We start from the raw sequence: 22,094 nt of genomic DNA, 5'->3' as shown, positions 1-22,094 counted from the left end.
TAACAAGTTTAACCCCTGATTTGAACTTCCATTGAGAGTAAGCAAAGCGAAAGTTCATCATAGTACAGTAACTTATGTACCACATTTCCACAAGGCTTTCCATTTTATCCATTGTAGAGTCACGAGTTCAGGTGGTTCTTTTAGCTTTCAAGGAAGCTACGATCTCACCAGCCTTTTTAATAGAGTCTGCTGACTTGAAAATAGTAGACAGTAGATGGAGTCAAGATGGTGGCCAGCAATGTTATTAGTTTTCTGTCTGTGAATAATACCCAGCTTCACTTCGAGAGTAAGACACTTCCTGGTCTTCTTAGGAACGCTAGGCCACATTGCAGGGCGTTTTGGTGGTAAGTTGAACAAGGGAAGATGAGCTGCTGGTGACGCTGTTATGTTTTGACTGGGGAGTGAGTGGTGTGCATGATCTTGATCTTTATCTTGATGCTACAAGTGACGCAGAACTTCTTCTGAGTCAGGCCTTTATATCGGCAGTGCCTGTGTTGTCCACGAGAGGCTTGATCTTGATCTTTATTCTATAGGTGTCTCAGGATTTCTCCTAAGGCAGGCCTTAGTACCAGCAGCTCCTGATGTATTCAAAAGCCTGTCAGTTTGCATGATACGGTGGGGCTTTCAAATTTGGAAAAAAATTACCTGGATAAAACTTTGTTAAAGCGAGTTTGGTGTTTGTTAAACGAGCAGATGGTAGTAAAATGAAACCTTCGTTGTAGCGAAATTTCGTTGTGTGAACCTTCGTTAAACGGGGGTTGCCTGTACTCAGATTGTAAACAAATAATTTCATGATTTCTCAATGGCTTGGCTTGGTTGTTGTTCATCATTATGAAAGTCATTACCTACCTGCTAGGATCCTCTCTTTTTATGTAAGACGAAGAAAATGGACCAAGTTGAAAAAAAAAAAAAAAAAAAAAAAAAGCTCCACTTTTTTGCCAGTCTCCATGCTGGTCCGAGAGAGTCAGCCAAAAAAAAAAAAGAGGATGTCTCGAAACCTTCCTCTTTACGGAACCGTCCGGTGGCCACGGTACCGAAAAATCTGAAAAATATTGAAAATCCCCAAAACACCACCAGAGCATCTCCAAATAGTGATGGAGTATTTTGGAAAAATACACTAAAATACATGAGGTATTTAAACTTTAAAGGGCCCCTACCACACCCACCACAGCCTGGGGCTTCCCCACCCCCCACTCGCTGTACCATAAATGATGATAAGCACGGAAAAAGCCATGAAAAGAGGTTTCTTTGGTAAGGAAAGGCGGGCGCTGGCAACTTAGTACTATGGCGTACACAGGAACACACACTCTCCCTTCCATTTCAGTGTCCATGTGACTGCGATGAGAGGAAGATGTATTGAATATCTCGCCCGTTGTTTCACACCTTGCAAGCCACAATCCAGCCTATTTTACCTGCTTGTTTTGCCCTAACAATTTCTAAACAGACGGTACAAGGGGAAATTACAAGTTGTGCTGACCATGCACAGATGGGAGACACCCTCAACTTCGAGCGACTTTTACCTACAGTCATTGAGGGGGGGGGGAGGGAGGTGCCATATGAGTCTTACAGAATATTCTAAACATGCCTAAAAAACATATATGATGCACATAGTGGTGTATGAGCATGAAATATCCAACCAAAATAAATGTACAGGGTCATTGAGGATGAAAATGACATCTCTGGGGTTTTTTGCCTTTTCTCAGTTTTCACCTTTTATCATTCAAATCGTATCTTCTCTCACATTTCTCAACGGATTTTCAATTTTGAGGTATTATTTTAAAGCTCAATGAAGCTGCTACATTTCCATCTCATGGACTTTGGAAAAATTTATTTTCTGTGCCAATGTAATTTTATAAAAAAAAAAAAAAAAAATTAGATAAATAAAATTTTAAAAATTCAATAAAAAAAAATTCATAATGGCTTCAATAAAAAAAAATTCATAATGGCTATCAAAATAAAAAATTCTAAATTCTACGAGATGGAAAGTTTTGTTATACCACATACTTCATATGTATACCAACAAAATTGAAATCTGCCCTCCAGTGACAAAGTTTATAGGGAAAATGTTCTTTTAAAAAAAGATTTGTTTTTTTTTCATGCAGTTATTTATGCTTCGATTCGCTTGTAACTACCAATGTAACATCATGTAATAGTCATCTATCAGTGAAAAAAACATTACCCACATACCTCTATTTTCGATATTTTGAAAACCCAACGGTCCCCTTAAATGAGTCCAAATCAAATGAAGATGGAAATACAGAAGCAAGTAGGGAGTTCTACATTTTACTAGAAAAAGAGATAAATGACAGAGTAGTGGTTGACTCTTGCATTTGAGAAATGGACACAATAGGAGTGAGAAGAAGAGTCTTGTGCAGCAAAGCTGCAAAGGAGGGGAGGCATCCAGTTAGCAAGATCAAAAAAGGAGTTGGCATGAAAATAGCAGTAAAAGATAGCAAGACAAACAACATTACAGCAGGGAGAAAAAGGCTGAACACAGTCAGAAGACAGGAATTGATAGATGAAAAACTTCTCCCCCACCCATACATTTAAGGAATACTCCATACAAGTGTAGATAAGGGCCCTGTACAGTTATCAGTTGCAGCAGATGGGGAGGGGGGATGAGAAAAACCGGCAGATACGCCTCAGAACACCTAACTTCATAGAAGCTGTTTCAAGTTAATTAAGATTATAAGTAAAGGACAGGCTGATTATATTCATTGTAGAATACAGGGACAGTAGAGTGTCACTGAAGAAGTGATAGTTGTCTGGAAGGTTGTGCCAAGTTGATAAGTGGAAGAATTGATTTTTTGAGGCCCAATCAGAAATTTTAGTGAGATCAGAAGTCAAGCATTCTGTGTCATTTCTGCACAATTTGTTTACTTCCTGAAAGGTTGGTCATCTCTGAAAAGACATGGCAAATTGTAGGGTGATATCATTAGCATAGATGTGAAGACGACAAGTTTAGTTTAGATCATTGATGTATGAAAAAAATGTGGGTGACAGGACAGAGCATTGAAGAACAACACTGTTAATGATTTTAGAGAACAGTAGCAATATAATACTCAGAGAGGAAACTTAAGATGAAGTTCCAGAGAGGATAGAAGAAACTATAGGATGGTAGTTTGGAGATCAAAGCTATGCTAGACTGTATCAAAAGCTTTTGATATGTCTAAAGCATTATCAAAAGTTCTATCAAAATCTCTAGGAGGATGACAAAGACTCGGTAACGAAAAACCAAATCACCTGTAGGACAGCCTTGATGGATGCTATATTGGCAATCAAATAAATGATAAAAAGTGACAGCCATTTAAGACTATTCCTTTTGAGGATAGTTTTAAAAACTCTAGATAAGTAAGAAATTAAAGCTATGGAGGGGATAGATTGAAGGATTAGAAGTTACCCTTTTTAAGAACAGGCTGGATGTAGGTAGACTTCCTGCATGAAGGAAAGATAGTCAAGTCGATAGATGGAATTGGAAGAGTTTGGCCAGGAGAGTGCAAGCTCAGAGGCACAATTTTTGAGAACAGTAAGAGGGATCCCATCAGATCCATAAGCCTTCAGAGGAATTAGGCCAGCAAGGGCATAGAAAACATTTTCAAGAGTTCTAATTGAAGGCATAAAATAGTCAGAGGAAGAAGAGGGAGGAACAAGCCCAGGATCATCCAAGATATTAGTAAAGGTTTGAGAGAAGAGTTCATCTTTATATAAATATGAGATGGCAGTGGTGTCATGAGGATGAAATACAGGAGAGAAAAATGAAGAAGTAGAGATGTTTTTGGTTTCACAACTGTGCTCACACAATTATGGAAGCATCACACAACAGAATTTTCAGCTTTAAGCATACAAAAAAATTAAGCGTGTCACAAGTGATTCTTCACAGTAACAATACTGTGGTGTGACAGTTTTTATTTTTAAGCATATGGCTGTTAATCTCATATCATAGATGCATACAACAAATAAAAACTTCAGGATATGCATATTGCTCTAACGTTATCATAACAGAGTAGACTTATCTATTGAATATTTTTTAAAGAAAATCTGCTCTCAATGTTGACAAAATTTCACACTTACTCTCTAAGTTCAGCCACTTGAAAATGAGACTTGCATGTATTCCTTTTGACTGTTGATACGGAGTCATCTCACTGGTTGCCATCTATTTTTCCCCTTGGTGGCATGACTTGTACCAGGTGAAAGAACATAACTGTTAACAAAGCATAGCTGTAACAATAATCTATAGGAAAAGAGGTTTTATCAAACTTCTATCAAATTATAAAAGGTAGTCACATGAGCTACTTGCTCAGGAATGTTGTGCTAAAATTCAAAGTTAGTTGCATTCACTAGGAAATAAAGTAAAATGCTCACAAAGATCTCAAGTATAAGTAAGCTGGTTACTTTCTTGCAAGTTGTGGGCACTTTTAAGAGTCAGTTGATTTACACCAATAATGGTATTAGGAGTTTCCTAAAACTTGAAAATTTCTAATATTTAATTTGGACTTGTTTTTAATAGCAAAGTACTTTGGTACTGAACACATACATATATATGCTTTTAGCCAAGTAGCTCAACCTCACAGTGGATCACTTAGTATCAGTCATATTGATGATGAAATACAATAACTAGGTTTAATAGGTTTTGAAACTTTTAAGACCATGAAAATCAACTAATTTTCCTAATTTTCCTATTGACTTTTCAGTAAGTCGAAGAACAGGCATAATTTCTATTAACTGCAGAAGACCTCATTGATGACCCTGTAAATCTCATTCATAGAATAAATTAGGTTTTATGTAGGCAAAGAGAGAGAGAGAGATTCACATTGTTACCCCCTGGGAAGTTTAAGCATGGGTGGAGGTGGTAGGCAGAGATGTGAGAAGTTTGTTTCACCTTTTCAGTTACATACATATGTAAATTTACCAATGCATACAAAAATTATATAAAAGAAAAAAAAAAATACTTAGTGTTCATATCTTGGAGGCAGATATTTGCAGCTAGCAGAGATGGTTGACAGAGGAGGGAGGGAGGAAGGGATGCTGGCATCATTCACACAAACATTAAACAAACTAAAAACAGCACTTTCTTTCAACAAAAAAATAAAAGGTAAGTAAATAGTATGAAAATGATGAATCAATGATCACAGTGTATAATATAAGATCCATGGAAAACATGTGGATACTGGCTAAGCTGAGGCTGCACTGATGCGTTGACTAGCAGCAGCATCCTGAAGCATGGCTTATAAATGAACTAAATCGTGGCTCATTCTCAAAAATTTGCATGTCAAGCTGCTCGTATCTCAAGGTATTACTGTACTCTTCTCCAGTGTGTAGAACAAGAAGATTAGCAAATGGTTTAATGTTGAAGATAAACTTAGGTTGTGCTTTTCTTTCATAAGCTGCTGTAACTTTCTGTAATTTCTTACTATAGACCTGACTGCCACATACAAACTGCTCGGGGATTGGCATGTAAGTGGATCTTTTTAAGTGGTTTTGATACTTTTGGCCAGATTTCCCCTCTACATAAAAATAAATAATAATAATATTAAGAAAAAAGGAGAGTACTCAATCAACTATCTCATGAATAGCTTCATCTTTCCTTAACATCTTTTTTCCAATAAATAATAATAATAATGCAAGAATTTCATTATTCTGGGTTAGCAATATGGAGATTAAAGTAGCAGTCATTATCAAGGAATATGAAATACATCTTCCAATAACAAACTCATTATGGTCATTATGAACATTAAGGGCAACTGTACCTTGAAATTCATCAAGCAGCCACACGCATGTGTGTACATTATATATATACAATGGAGACTCAATGCTCACAACGTCTAAGTACTTGAACATTTCAATACTCGAACGCAAAATTTTGATTTAATACTCGAAAAAATACCTTATACTCAAATGTCCTTACCCCTGGTTGTAAACAAAGGCTCCCTGGCGTCCCCGTTTCCCATCCACCAGTTGTGACTTGTGCTGCCGCGGTCATCAAAACAACATTCTCCTGCATTCTATCTGTAGTTTTTTATTTATAAACTTACATTAACACCAAAGGCTTATTAGTTGTGAAAATACCTGATAATCAAACGGCTGTGCATTTGGTCATATACAAAGCTCTGTCATCTCCCTTCTTGTAGCCACCACTGTAATGTTTGGATACCATATTACTGGTAATACCAATAATATCAATGCCAGTGCACATCCTTAGTCCTGCCACAGTCTTGAAAAAAACAACATTCTTCTGCATCCTGTTGGTAGTCTTTCATTTAGAAACTTGGAAATGGGAAGGAATCAGAGATGTTGTGGTAGAAAAACAGAAAATTAGAATTACTAGAAAAATGGATGTAAGAAAGGCAATGGGGCCAGATGAAGTGTCAGAATGGACACTGAATGTTGAGAACAACTGGTGAAACTAATTTGGGATGTAATCAATAACTCTGTATTGGAAGGGAGGGTACCAAAGGAGTGGGAAAGATCAAATATAGTCCCAATATACAAAGGAGGAAAAGACTGAGCTTCTAAATTATAGACCAGTGTCACTAACTAGTGTTGAGGGAAATATCTGTGAAATTGCTATCAGAGAAAAATGGTTAGAATATCTGGAGGGAAAGGAAATAAGTAACTCTTAATTTGGTTTCAGGAAAGGAAGATAATGCATAACAAATTTACGAAGCTTTTATACAAGAGTAATAGGCGAAGTACGAGAGATGGATGGGTTGACACAGTGTATCTAGATATTATGCAGGCTGTCAGCAGAGTACCACATAAACGACTCTGATGAAAATAGAAGGCATGGGTGAAATACAGGAAAATATCTTAAGATGGATGACAGACTATAGTCCGACTCAAATATGAAGGCCGCTGAGGGGGGAGACCTATTGGGGATTCCCCGGCTGCGGCGTCGCCAAACGTCGCAGCCCCAATTACAGGATTAACACTGAAGTGTGGAGAAACGCCCATCTCTCCCGCTCTCTCTCTCTCGTTTGTTACCACTTCCTCCTGTTTCTTATTACTATATAGTTCTCTCATGCACGTGTGTTTGTGTGTGTGTGTGTGTGTGTATAATTCTGCTTGCGCGAGTCTTTCAACAGTTAACGTATTGGTTCTCCTGTGACGCGGCACACACACACACACACACACACACACACTCTCTCTCTCTCTCTAAAATAGACAAGTAGGCATGCATCTTTTTTGTTGTTTTACTTTACTCTTTTTCCACACCACCCATGAGGAAAGAGTTAAGGTGTTTTTTTTTATGGAGGTTTTACCCTGTAGGCATAATCCTCTCTCAGTTAATTAATCAGACAGTTCTTCATCAGAAGTGTCCTCCATATTGATAATAAAAGAATCCTCTAAGCAGAACTTGTTGACGCTGTAAATAATTCATTTCTCTTGACTATGAAGATTGCGATGGCGAGTAGCGCGGACGAGATATTCACCTTCCATCCTGAGCGACAGGGAGGGAAGGAGTGACTTGATTTGACCTGGGGATTATCAGCGGTCAGGGAGGTTGACCTCACCCATGTCCAACCTTGAAAAGTAGCAACGCTGGAGAGCAGTGGTGCTACATTTTGTGGTATCTATACAAAATCAATGTCTTCATTACACAAACAATATTCAAAGCTCTCTATACATCCTTAGTAGAAATTTAGAGGAATACACTTTTATGACGGTTCATTAAGATGTAGGTTAATAATGAGATCGAAACAAGTGCTACGATGCTTGGCGACGCCGCAGCCGGGGAATCCCCGTTAGGTCTCCCCCCTCAGCGGCCTTCATATTTGAGTCGGACTATACATAAGATAGGGAAATGTGGACAACGATGAGATATCCCACCAGGCTGGAACAGTTACCAGTGGACTACGAGAGGGTTCAGAGCTGGCACCAATTGTGAGGGTTTGAGTAGCTCAATAAATTTGTTTGCAGATGATGCAAAGCTTTTGAGAGTACTAAGGAACATCTATGACTGTGTGGAATTAAAGAAAGACATTGACAAGACTTGGAATTGGGGCCAAAAGTGGAAATAAGAATTTAATACCAGGAAATGCCATGTAATGGAAATGGGTAGAGGTAATAGATCTACAATGGAATATAAAATAAGAGAAGAGATTATAATGAAAAGGAGTGAAGAGAAAGACCTGAGAGTTATTATACAAGACATCCTTACTCCAGAAATACACATCAATGGGCAATTTGCATCAACATACAAGACACTAACTAACATCAGGGTGGTGTTCAATTACATGGATATTAAGAGTATGATGAAAAAGATACTAACCATTATGATAAGAACTACTCTGGAACATGCAGCAGTAGTATGGTCACCATACAGGTAGAAAAACATCAAGAAGCTTGAAAGAATCAAATGGGCTGCTATAAAGATGATCCCTGAAATAAGGGATTTTCCCTATGAAGAAAGATTGAAGGAAATTGAATGACCAACCTTGAAGGATAGACCAGAATTGGGGACCTAATAACGATGTATAAGTTAGTAAACCATATGGAAAAGATAGATAGACAAGACCTTGTAACACTGACAGAGAATGGGGATAGACAAACAGGAGGACATTCTTAGACAATCATGAAAAGTTAGTGTCTGAGGAACATTAAGAAGTTCAGTTTTTCACATAGGATGGTGGACATTTGGAATGGATTGTGATGAGATTGTAAAGGCAGAAAGTGTACACAAATTTAAGGAAAAGATAGATAAATGTAGACAGAGACAGGTCACTATCCGCCATGCTTAAACCCTGTAACATAAAACTAGGTAAACACACACACACACACACACACACACACACACACACACACACACACACACACACACACAAATCAAAGTGAACTTATAAAGTGAAGTTGAAGATCTACAACCACAAAATTTTTCCCTTCTCCATTACCAGGTAACTGAAAGAAATGTTCTCTTCAAGTGACAAGTTTATTAATGCTTTCTATGAATTTCTTGGAGGGTGGCTTCTCCCTTCTCAATCTTGGCCAACCAGGCATCCTTTCGGACCTGGACTCCAGCCATGCGTTCTTCACGGGTGAGCCTCTTAGCATTCCATCTCTTCTTTGTCACCTGCGAGGATTTATTCACAGGTTACATTCATTACAGAAAATCAGTCAACAATAAGCCAACAGGTGTTTACATTCAATGTTCTTAATTTATACTGTATTCATGTCATATTATCTACATCACTGTTTCACATGTTTAGGCAATAGTATCATATATTTACACATCTTTTGTCCAACTTCCAACCAAGAGCATGGTGATAAGCTTGTACTCTAGACATTGTTACACAAACTCTGGCCTGTAATCCCTGCCCCAACCCCCTTCCCAACTGTTTATCACATGAGAGAGAGAGAGAGAGAGAGAGAGAGAGAGAGAGAGAGAGAGAGAGAGAGAGAGAGAGAGAGAGAGAGAGAGAGAGAGAGAGAGAGAGAGAGAGAGAGAGAGAGAGAGAGAGAGAGAGAGAGAGAGAGAGAGAGAGAGAGAGAGAGAGAGAGAGAGAGAGAGAGAGAGAGAGACTCTCATCAGCTGGGAACATGGGCAGATCTGACCAGCTCATTGTACTAACAAAACCAGACATGGGCGTGGCTCAAGACGAGGCCACCACCCGCAACATCTGGCTGTGGAATAAAGCAGACAGCACTGAGACCAGAGCAACACCCAGTGGGCCACTCTGCTACAGGGCAGGGCAGAGATTGAAGCACTTGCACTCACTTCTTGCCTCCTCGTCTTCCAGATATGCCATGTCTCCCACAGGAAGTACACCACCAAACCGATGGATCACCCAGTTTGGCTAACATTTCCGTGTTGCTGCTGAGGCAAAGTACGCTGCCTGGCTCCACTATAAGAGGAATCTGACTCGGCGCAATAAGGACTTCACAGGATGGCATGCAAGAGGATGGTGGTAAGCTGCTAAAAGGCCATAAGAAAGTGGGAAGTAAAACCTTCACCGGAAATTGTGGCCTTCAGTGTAGGGAACAAAACTTGGAGGTCCTTTGTTAACCTGTCACCTGCAGCCCCATTTTTAATTACATGTATCGCCACTACAGCTGGGTTTGAGCTCATTCTTTTCATTGTGGAAATGGAATCCTTGTGGCCCAAAACCAAAGAAAAAAAATGGGTTTTAAGTACCTGTTGTATATGTAAAGTTTTGCACTATCAGCCCACACGTGCCTAAGCCAAGCCTTTTCTATGCCCACCACCCATGTGTAAGGTGCAGGTCATAAGGCAAGACACTTACATGAAGCACGGGGAGCCTTCCCGGATGACTGTCAAAATTTGAGCACACAGTAACACATTAGGAATATTCTATGAATATTTTAATTTGCTGATGCATAACGTATGTTGCTCACAGTTTTAAGTATTTTTTTTTTTTTTCTTCTAACGACCCTGCATCCTTGTCTGCAACCTAAAGGTTAAGGAAAAACAGGGAACCGGCCACCAAGAATCCATCCTTCCCCTCAGCAAGCAGGACAGTGCTGGAACCACCAGCAGTAATGAGAGGGCCCAGCTGCTGGATTCCTTGTTTGCTGGAAAAATTAAGTTGGGGGACCCGCAGCAACCACTGCCTCAGCTGGTCCAGCAATGTGAGAAAACTGTCACCAGGGTGGAGGTAACACATCAGCAGGTGATGCAATTATTGCAAGGGCTGGACACTAAGAAAGCCACTGGCCATGATGATGTCAGCCCGCACCTGCTGAAGTGATGGTCCCAGGAACTGGCTGTCCCTCTTACCGCAGACGTAGCAGCAATCGTAGTGTTACAAAAGGCACAGGTGCAAAAAGAGCCATATCTGGCAGGGCTACAATGTCCTCAAAGAGTCTCCACACAAAGAAAGAGAACAGTGCTCAATGGTAGTGATGCTGTAGAGGTGCCACATTCCACTGGCTGTCAGCTCCAATGCACCTTTATAGGACACATCTCCAGGATGTGGAACTTGCTCATGGCTGTGTGCCTCACGTCCAGAAGATGAACACTCCCAGTGTCAAAATGATAACACATAAGTGGAGACAGACACTACCAACCTTGCTGACACTCCTCATGACATGACACTAAGTGTAGTGTGGTGAAAGAGTGAATACTACTCCATGTAAATACTGACCATACAAATTCTTCATTTAGCCTTAATATACCATGTATAAATATAAGCTAAATTAAGTAATTATAAAAATATAACATTAATTTTACCTACAGTGTGTATACAGTACTAGACAAAAATATGCAGTCACATGGGTATGTGGTTGCGTATTTATGGCAAAAAAAAAAAAAAAGTTTATTTGTGTGAAGTAAAAAATTAGACAAAAATTTGTGACCATTCTGTAACATGGAATCCTTCCCGCTCAAGGCCAAACACAAAGTCAACTCTCAGTCTGACTCTGGCATTAGTAGAGTGAGGTTTTCTGCACTGTCCTCTTCCATGACAGGCCTCTGTATTTACATGACATTTACATGGTTATAATAGTGCTTTATTTGCCACACTATGTTGAAGTCTAAAGATTTAATGAGTGAGACAATTACTCAGATGACTGGTTTCAAGAAAGAAGGCCATATAATTACAAAAATTTGCAATTTGATTGGCATGGCACAAATGAATGTGAAGAAACAGATATGCAAATTTCGTGAAGGAAAAAGCAATCAAATACCACAGAAGAAACCTCACTCTGGCAGACCACATAAGATCTCAAATTGTGCTACAAACATACTGAAATGAACAGTAGAGTCAGCAGCTACAAATACTGTAGCATGATTTGAGATCTAGTGTGGTCTGCCAAAGCAAAGGTTTCTTCTGTGGTATTTGATCACTTCCTTCTTAACAAAATTTGCACATGTACTTCACACTCGTTTGCACCAAATTTTGGTAATTGTATGGCCTCTTTTCTTCAAATCTATCATATCAGCAATTGTCTCACTCATTAAAATCTTAGATTTTGACAATGTGGCAAATAAAGCACTAACCAACCAAGTCATGTAAATCCAGGGGCCTGTCACAGAATAGGACAGCACAAAAAGCCTTACTTTTATAGTACCAGAGGCCAATTGAAAGTTGACTTTGTGTTAGGTCTTGAGAGGGAAGAATTCCACGTCATAAAATGGTCACAAATTTTTGTCTAATTTTACTTGACACTAATAAACACGATTCTTTTTTTGCCATAAATTCACGTTCATGTACCTATTTAGTTGCATACTTTTGTCTAGCACTGCATTTATAACATTTTTAAAAGCAAAGCAATAAACAAATAAATATCTCTTACCTTCTTCTCCGGGCGGGGCTTGGGGATCGGGTCTGCCCGGATGATGGCATGCGCCTTCTTGTATATGTCCTCAAGCTGAGTAGATAAAAGAAATTCAGTATTTAAAAGGAAATCAATTTCCTTGAAATTCATTAAATTACAAAAATTCACAATAGATTTAATCTTTAATTAAAAAAATTAACAATCAAATAAAAAAAAATTATATAAATAATTGGCCAACAATTGTTTCACCTCATCAGGAGTGATTCCACACTTAATGAAGCGAGAGAACTGCCTCTTGTATGCATCTTCATCTTCTTCCATGAGTTCACGCATGTAATTGGCTACATGCTTTCCCATGATGTGGTCACGCAGGACAGAGGCATTGAATTCCTTAGCCTCCTTATCATAGCCAGGGAACCTCTTCTCGCTACAATGAATGGAGAAAAACCAATTAGTTATCAAGAAATACCTACAATGGAATGCAGAAGACACAATTATCAGAATACCAATAAACTTGTAATTAACTGTTTTAAATCTAAACAAACTAAATTGACTTCCATCTACAAACTTCCTCCCTTAATGCATGGGAAAGTGTCTGAGAAAATGTGCACATATATCGAAAATGCACTAATCAAATAATAAAATCCTGTTATAAGACTGGGATGGGGGACCCACCCTTCCGTAACCCCCCCAATCAATCATTCCTAAAATATAAAACATTATTATTTCAAATACAACAAAGTCCTTACAGTAGGCCCTCAACATCTGCGAGGGTTAAGGGATCGTGAACTTTGTGAAAGTTGAAAATTCGCAATTGTTTGGTGTGCAGATTACATGTAAACATATGTAACAATAATGTTTACTTAATAGGGTTTCCTTTAACTTACTATCAGGGTTTTCTTTACCTAACAATAATGTATCCTTCATCAAATACCCTAATACAGTGGTACCTTGAGATATGAGTTTAATTCATTCTGTGATGGAGCTCTATCTCAAAACAAGTTTTCCCACTGAAATACCATGAATCCGTTCCAGCCTCCACAAAAAGAGCACCCTTATTTATTTTTTTTTCTATGTGTTTTCAGGTAAGAAAAAGGTATTTATAAATAATAACTAATGCACAGAAATAAAATAAAACACAACAAAAGATCATATAAATAGATAAACTACTCTTATAAAGTATATTTATCTAAGAGGGTGCATTCTATGGGACATTACCCTACTGCATTCCCAACCCTCACTTGGGACAGTCAATCAGCTGGAGTGTACAAATATAGCCACCCACAGAAGACTGAGTGCTCTAATAATCACAGAAGAGCTCGTTGACAATCATGTAAACATTTTTCATTGAATAAATGAAGTTTTAAGAGAGAGAGAGAGAGAGAGAGAGAGAGAGAGAGAGAGAGAGAGAGAGAGAGAGAGAGAGAGAGAGAGAGAGAGAGAGAGAGAGAGAGAGAGAGAGAGAGAGAGAGAGAGAGAGAGAGAGAGAAACTGCAATGTTGTAGCTGTAGAGGTTTGTTTACACTGTTCCCCTTCCTCTATGCCTCTATGATAAGTGTCAGTGGAGGAAGTAAGTGGAGATAGAAGAATTTGTTTTGCCTTTTCTGTTACGTATATATGCATACTTTATCAATGCATGAAAATATAAAATATCAGCAAAAGTTTATTTAGTGCTTTTCCCTTAGTGACATGCATTTTCAGCTAATGGTAGTAAATGGTGGTGGAGGGAGGTAGGGGGGGAAGATGGGATACAGGCACCATTCACATGTAAACATTAAACAAATTAAAACTGCCCTTTCTTTAGAGAAGTCTGTAAATGTTGTGAAAATGATGAAAGAATAATAACAGTTTGTTCAGTAAACCCACAGTTATAGACTTCAGCTCTAGGTTTACTGAACAAGTATGATATCACAATAGTGATATTCCATCCCAACAATCACAGTCCATGAGATCCACAGGAAACACATAGATACAAGCTCAGCTAGTATCTACAAGGCAGCGGCATAGTGGATGAGGTGGCAAGCATGGGATCAGGCAGACATCCACAGAAAGGTTCGAATCCCACCACATACCACCTTGAAACTTTGCCATTTGTTGAGTGGTTTGAAGTTACCTGAATGTCACCATGATACCCAGGCTCTAGGTAGTTACACCATAGATGCACTTGGGTGGTGATATACACCCTAATATGGGCACCACTATGAATAAAATTGCCTGCGCCACTAATCACTGGAAGTTTAACAACACTTCCAATACTCTTCATGTTACATACAGGTGCTATAGGCCAGATGGGAAAATAAAAGCTGAGGCTGGACTGATGCACTGAACCACTGACTATAACGGCAACATCCACAAGTATGACTTGCATCTCAAAATTTTAAAAATTCATATCTCAGGCAGCTTGTATCTCAAAGTACCACTTTAACCCATAAAACCCTAAAAATAGTATGAAAAATTGCACATACTATGGTTTAATAACATAATATATACATGTAGAAAAAACAACACTCATCACCCAAGTAAGTTTCAGCGCACAATTACTTGTGATGATGATGACAGTTAGCCATGCAGTTACTGATGATGAATAACTGGACAAGATGATTGAGTGTAAATGCATGGTATGAGGAGTCTAGTACTTGGTTTGAGGTTCAGGTGGGACAATAGGGGTAGCAGCAGGCTTCCTTGTGAAATACATTCTGATTGCCAACTGAGACCATTTCCTCTTCGTGTCCTCATAATCATTATTTGATATTTTGATTTTCTGATCATTATTAATAATGTCTACTCGTTCATTTTCCATTGTGCAGGCTCATTTATCAGATTTTTAACCGATCACCAGAATGTAAACAAACTAAGTGCACAGCATCCACAAATGCATCGCCACCCATCAAAACTCATTTTTGCTATAGTAGGAATAATTAGTGAATAGGATACTGCTTTTTTTTTCTGCTTGTCTTTTGTTTGTCCTCTACACCAGGGGTTCTCAAAGTCCGGGTCCCGACCCCCAGGGAGGTCACGAAATAATTTATGGGGATCACGATCGAGATAATGCAACGCATCCTCCTCCCTACTCATTCTCTTCCTCCCACTACCCATCCTAACGCGTCTAGTACTTGTCAGTAGTGGTCGATGTGCCCGATGTTCGATAATACATAATAAAGCTACGTTATGTGTGCATGCTTTCCTATGCATGCATGCTTTCTTTGCTATATTAATTACACTTTACTAATAGTTAGTGCGAGCGAAAACTCCCCGAGTTTTAGGGGTTAAAAACTTTCTAATCACTTTAGGGAGAAACTGGTCTGACAAAATGTTACCACAATCGCTCACTGTCAATAAGTACACCAAACCAAGTTTCAAGGCAGCATGCATAACAGTTGATTTTAATAGTCTTTTTATATATCTCAAAAATTATGTTTTGAGATACAGCTCTTTACAGTCTTACAAGTTTAGCACCCACATTGTGTTTATCAAGATTAGTAGATTTATCATATGTTGTGTATTGATCTATAGAGAAACTGCACACAAAGAATTATCTAATTTTAGCTTACCTGTGAGGCACCTCAATGCCTCCATCCACAGCACCTTTCATTACACCAAAGATGCGAGCCCCAGTGGTAGTGCGTGCCAGGCCAATATCAAGGTTGGCCCGGAAAGCTCCTGGTCCACTGTCCACATCCTCCACTGAGTACATCTCTCCATCCACCTCCTTCTGGCCCTCATAAATGCCATCCAAATTGAACTTCTTCAAAACCTGGAGAACATAGATAAACTCATCATTAGTGCATGTGTGTGAGGGATCGCATTGTTGTTTACTGTTAGTGGTGGAATGTATTGGTGCCAATGATCATTCATGGGAAGTGTGTTCAATTATTTGTCAGAGCTTTGTTAAGCATATTTGTGGTGCAAAAAGCTTGAACTGTGTTAAGAAATATTTTGTAAGATGTTAAAAGCAATGATCAATTTTCAGTTTCACCTCTCATCTGGGTTGAAACATGTAGTGACCTGTAATCTAGCCTAATTTAAACCTTATTTTATATATATATATATATATATATATATATATATATATATATATATATATATATATATATATATATATATATATATACACACAGTAAGGTCCCGAGTTACGTCAGAGTTACGTTCCTGAAACATGACGTAAGTCGATTTTGTACGTAGCTCAAGTTTTTGAACTTTCAAAGCATATTATTGAGTTTTCAACCAATAATTTTTTACGGTTATTCAGGTAAGTAAAAGGTTATATTGTTATATTGGTATATTATTTACAACTATGTAGGAATATATTGATTAGGGCCGCGAACACGAAGGACTGCAGGTTGCCAAGAGGGGCAGCCTGAGGCCGCCAGGAGGGTGGGCAGGTCAAATGTTGTGACGCCCAGGGCGGACAGCTGGGAGCTTTGTGGAGTGCAGTAGGAGTAGAAGTGTTATATAAGTAAAAGGTTATATTGTTATATTATTTACAAGTATGTAGGAATATGAAACACAAGCTTGTTTTTGTTGTTGATTAGGGCCGCGAACGCGAAGGACTGCATGTTGCCAGAGGGGTGAACGCCTGAGGTCACCAGGAGGGTGGGCAGGTCGAATGTTGTGACGTCCAGGGTGGACAGCTGGGAGCGTAGTGCAGTGCGGTGGGAGTAGAAGCGTGGGTAGCGGGACAGGAAATGCAATAGGAAAGGGCAATAGGGATCAGCAGACAAGCACAGACGGTGCAAGTGAGCTGCGAGTGTTGTGTGGCCCAAGCGAAGGCTCCAGAGTTGTTATTGTTGTGATAGGTGCGTGAGCCCTCAAGGTCGTCAATCTCCCCGTTGTCATGGTAACGGGCTTCCCATTTTCTTCTTCACTCCCTTACACACAGCTGCTGCCTCCCTTCTCATGTCTTTTAATTATGTCCACTTTTTCTTGTAGCGTAATGGTTTTCCTCTTCTTAGCATCACTGCTATCACTCAGGAGTTTTTTTTTTTTTTTGGTGCCATTGAGCAAGATACTAAGATAGTCAGCAAACGCAGATGTAGGAACACTCTTGCCAGGGGTGACGGTGTGGTGGAACTGAGGTACGTAGAGTGTTATTGCATTCAAGCATGAGGTGGGCGGTGTGGTGGATAACCACTAGTGACGCCTGGCGGCCAACAATAACAATAAACCCCACGCTTACATACATACATACATACATACATACATACATACATACATACAAACATACATATATATATATATATATACAGGCAACCCCCATTTAACGAAGGTTCAAACAACGAAATTTCTCTACAACGAAGGTTTCATTTTACTACCATCTGGTCGTTTAACAAACACCAAACTCGCTTTAACGAATTTTTATCCAGGTATTTTTTTTCCAAATTTGAAAGCTCCACTGTATCACGCAAGCTGACAGGCTTTTGAATACACCAGGAGCTGCTGGTACTAAGGCCTGCCTCAGGAGAAATCCTGACACCTGTAGAATAAAGATCAAGATCAAGATCAAGCCTCTAGTGGACAACACGCACACCACTAGTGTGCCCAGTCAAAACATAACAGCGTCAGCAGCAGCTCGTCTTCCCTAGCTCAACTTACCACCAAAACGCCCTGCAATGTTGCCTAGCATTCCTAAGAAGACCAGGAAGTCTCTTACTCTCAAAGTGAAGCTGGATATTATTCACAGACACGAGGCCAGAAAACTAATAACATTACTCGCCACCATCTTGACTCCATCTACTGTCTATTAAGAAGGCTGGTGAGACCACATCTTCCTTGCAAGCTAAAAGAACCACCTGAACTCGTGACTCTACAATGGATAAAATGTAAAGCCTTGTGGAAATGTGGTACATAAATTTTGTATGCAGTACCATGATGCGCACTTTGTTTACATTCCACAGGTTGCCGGTTAGCGTCTTTCCCGTTTCACTCTCCCTCCCTTCATAAAGTTAAGATCATCATTATAAAGTTACGTACATACATACATTAGTGTACATTATAATGACTTAAATTAAACTACCTAAATGTTTAACTTCATATTTTTTACTTTCATTAAACCTTTCACTGTACTATGATGCACTCTCGCTTTGCTTACTCTCAATGGAAGTTCAAATCGGGTTAAACTTGTTATAATCGGTTCGCTTAACGAAGTGTTTTTTAGGAACGTAACCCCTTCGTTAAGCTGGGGTGTGTGTGTGTGTGTGTGTGTGTGTGTGTGTGTGTGTGTGTGTGTGTGTGTGTGTGTGTATATATATATATATATATATATATATATATATATATATATATATATATATATATATATATATATATATATATATATATATATATATATATATATATATATATATATATATATATATATATATATATATATATATATATATATATATATATATATATATATATATATATATATATATATATATATATATATATATATATATATATATATATATATATATATATATATATATATATATATATATATATATATATATATATATATATATATATATATATATATATATATATATATATATTTATATACACACACACACACGCACAGTGGTGCCGTAGAATACGAACTTAATCCATTCAAAATTTTGTTCTTACTGCAAAGCATCAAAATACATGTATTCTTATGGAAGAAATTATAATTCATTCCAAACCACCTCCCAAGACCAAAAAAATTATATTTTTCACCTAATTTCTTACTTTTTCCATACTATTACTATATATACTACTACTGCTATTATGCTATAAATATAAAAGATAGGAAAATAAAGCAGGAAAGTAAGCAAATTGTAATATGAAAATTCAACTTCTTCGCGGGCAGAAACAAGTGTCAACACATCCTCCTCAACCGACTCCATTAAGCCAGCATTACATTACGCACTCTTATCTAAACCAATAATAAAATAATAATAAAATAATAAAATAATAAAAATAAAGATTCCAATATTGTCATGCATCATAATATGTTTCTGAACTGCTTACTTGTCCATGGAAATACATGTATATCTTATATCTCACCCAGAAATACATAAAAAATGATAAAATACAGCATACTGACATAAGTGCTCTCACCATCCTCATACTTGGCACCCTCACACCTACACAAACATATCCTTGTAAAAGCTGATACATGACTGGCTAAGTGTCCACCATATTGAAAACAATGGGCCAATGACAGGCCTCGATATATGACAGGTAGCCTCAAGCATACACAAACTGTGTGGTATAAAGGAGCGCAGCTTCTGAAAAGTACCCAGATCATGCCTGACGGGCTTTAACATAAGAGTGACGATCGTGCCTGACTGGCAATAAGGGTTAAGGCTTTTAACTAAAAACAAAAAAAAACTTAATATTATTATCCTCAGCACAACAAAACAACAACCTAACAACTGCAAACAACACTCCTGAGGCACTGAAGCAGCGCGGTGCCCAAGCATGCAGTCAGCTGACGGCGCAGTGCTGCGCACAATCTGTTAACCACGTTTGTTTTTTGTTCGCACTCCAAAGTAAATAAATAAATAAATAAATAAAATAAAATAAAATAAATATATAAATAAATAAATATATAAATAAATAAACAAATAAATAAAAAAATAATAAAAAAATTAACTATTCAGAAACCAAACTGTTTATACTCAAGCATTCGTACTGCAAGGTACCACTGTGAAGAAGAAGAAGAAGAAGAAGAAGAAGAAGAAGAAGAAGAAGAAGAAGAAGAAGAAGAAGAAGAAGAAGAAGAAGAAGAAGAAGAAGAAGAAGAAGAATATATATATATATATATATATATATATATATATATATATATATATATATATATATATATATATATATATATATATATATATATATATATATATATATATATATATATATATATATATATATATATATATATATATATATATATATATATATATATATATATATATATATATATATATATATATATATATATATATATATATATATATATATATATATATATATATATATATATATATATATATATATATATATATATATATATATATATATATATATATATATATATATATATATATATATATATATATATATATATATATATATATATATATATATATATATATATATATATATATATATATATATATATATATATATATATATATATATATATATATATATATATACATATACATACATATACATACACACACAAACACACACACACACAGCGTCACCGTCGCTGAGAGAGGACGGCTCGTCTCCGACTGCGGACGGGAAGAAGGAAAATACCTATGGTGTTGCAGGGCCCGGATAACTCTAAGTTAGTGTCCTGTTAATGTCCTACTGTCGCTTAGTGTTGAAAGTGAGGGATATGGAGAGTGATCCCTGAGAGGAGAGTGTGGGCGGTGATTGTTTTGGCCGTAATCAGCTGATGATAGCAAAAATGGCGTCTACACAAACAAGAGACTTTGAAGGTTTTATTACTACGCCAAAAGGACTGGAGAAACTTGATATGGATGCAAGAATCCAGGCACTGGAAAGTAAGTTCCTAAACATTTTGTCAATAGAAGAAAAACTGGATAGAGTTCTAGCCGAGAATGATTCGTTCAAAAAAGAGATCTATTTGTTAACGGTAGCGAATAAAAAACTTTTGAAGGAAAAAATAGAGATGGAGAAAGAAAACCAACAACTAAGGAAACAATGTGAAGAGATGAAGGCTAAACTCATGGAAATGGAGATAAAAATATCCGAAGGGGACTTGAGGAAGGAGGAATGCCTTAATCTAATTGATACCAGGATGAAAGAAGTGAACCATGAACATCTGGAGGTACAAAGGTCGTTTAGGGAGATAGTAAAAAAGCAGGAAGAGGAAAATAAAGGGATTACACAGAGGGAAATGGTAAAGGCACTAAAGGAAAATGAGTATGTGGTGAGAGATATTGCTGAAAAGAAAAAATGTGTGATCATAATAGGATTGGGAGGAAACTAACAGGAACTGGCAGGACAGGAGGGATAAGGAAAATGACAAGATTAAGTCTTTACTGAACAAGATCTCTGTGGAAGAAGAGGACCTATATGCTGAGGTAGAAGAAAGTGTGAGATTGGGAGCTTTTGAGGAAGGCAAGAATAGACCATTAAAATTGAAATTAAAGTCTCAGGTGGCAGCGGAGGCCTTGTTGAGGAGGGCTTGGAAACTTAAGGACTCTGAGGAAACCAAAACAATTTACATAAGAAGAAATATGTCACAAGATGAGCGAATGAAAATGAAGGAGCTTGTAACTGAAGTGAAAGAGAGGAATGACGAAAGAACAGAGGAGGAAAAGACCAAGTTTTTGGAGGATGAGAAATGGGAGGCTAAAGAAGTGGTGGATAAAACAGATGGAATAGGCATTACATGGAAGAATGAGACTAGGAATGGAATAAAAGTGACTTACACGAACATAGATGGATTTCTGTCTAAGAGGCTAGAATGTATGGATTACCTAAGAAATAACGAACCGGACATAATGTGTGTAGTGGAAACAAAGCTAAGGCCGAAATAAAGCTAGACTGGTTTGTTGTAAAACACTACAAAGTATGGAGAAATGATAGAAAAATAAAGGAGGTGGTGGTATAATGGTTCTTACTAAGGAAGATCTGATAGTGAAGGAGGTGAACTATAGTAAGAGAAATGAGGAAGTGATAAGTATGCTTATAACAGATGGCAAGAGGGACATTAATATTATAACAGTATACATACCACCCAGAACCAGTGCTTGGGAATATGAACAGTACCAAATGGTGATGAGAAATACTCTAGACAGAATGAAGCAAGAACTCATCAGAAAGGATAGAGTGATGATAGTTGGAGACTTTAATTGCAA

General features: G+C 37.6%; 1 protein-coding gene across 1 annotated transcript in view; it reads right to left on the bottom strand.

The window, feature by feature from the left end:
• Positions 1-8,907: 8,907 nt before the first annotated feature.
• The window catches only part of LOC123515652 (60S ribosomal protein L5-A-like), a 35,483-nt gene continuing 22,296 nt past the window's right edge, over positions 8,908-22,094 (bottom strand). The window contains exons 4-7 of the mRNA XM_045274471.1: positions 15,783-15,985; positions 12,481-12,658; positions 12,250-12,324; positions 8,908-9,067 (exon numbers count right to left, since the gene is read on the bottom strand). Of these exons, the coding sequence (XP_045130406.1) occupies positions 8,930-9,067; positions 12,250-12,324; positions 12,481-12,658; positions 15,783-15,985 (594 nt within the window). The 3' untranslated portion in view covers positions 8,908-8,929. The remainder of the gene's footprint in view (positions 9,068-12,249; positions 12,325-12,480; positions 12,659-15,782; positions 15,986-22,094) is intronic.

The sequence above is a fragment of the Portunus trituberculatus genome, chromosome 39 (genome assembly GCF_017591435.1).
Source record: "Portunus trituberculatus isolate SZX2019 chromosome 39, ASM1759143v1, whole genome shotgun sequence".
In the NCBI taxonomy this organism is placed as follows: domain Eukaryota; kingdom Metazoa; phylum Arthropoda; class Malacostraca; order Decapoda; family Portunidae; genus Portunus; species Portunus trituberculatus.
This window is presented reverse-complemented; position numbering and strand designations above follow the sequence as displayed.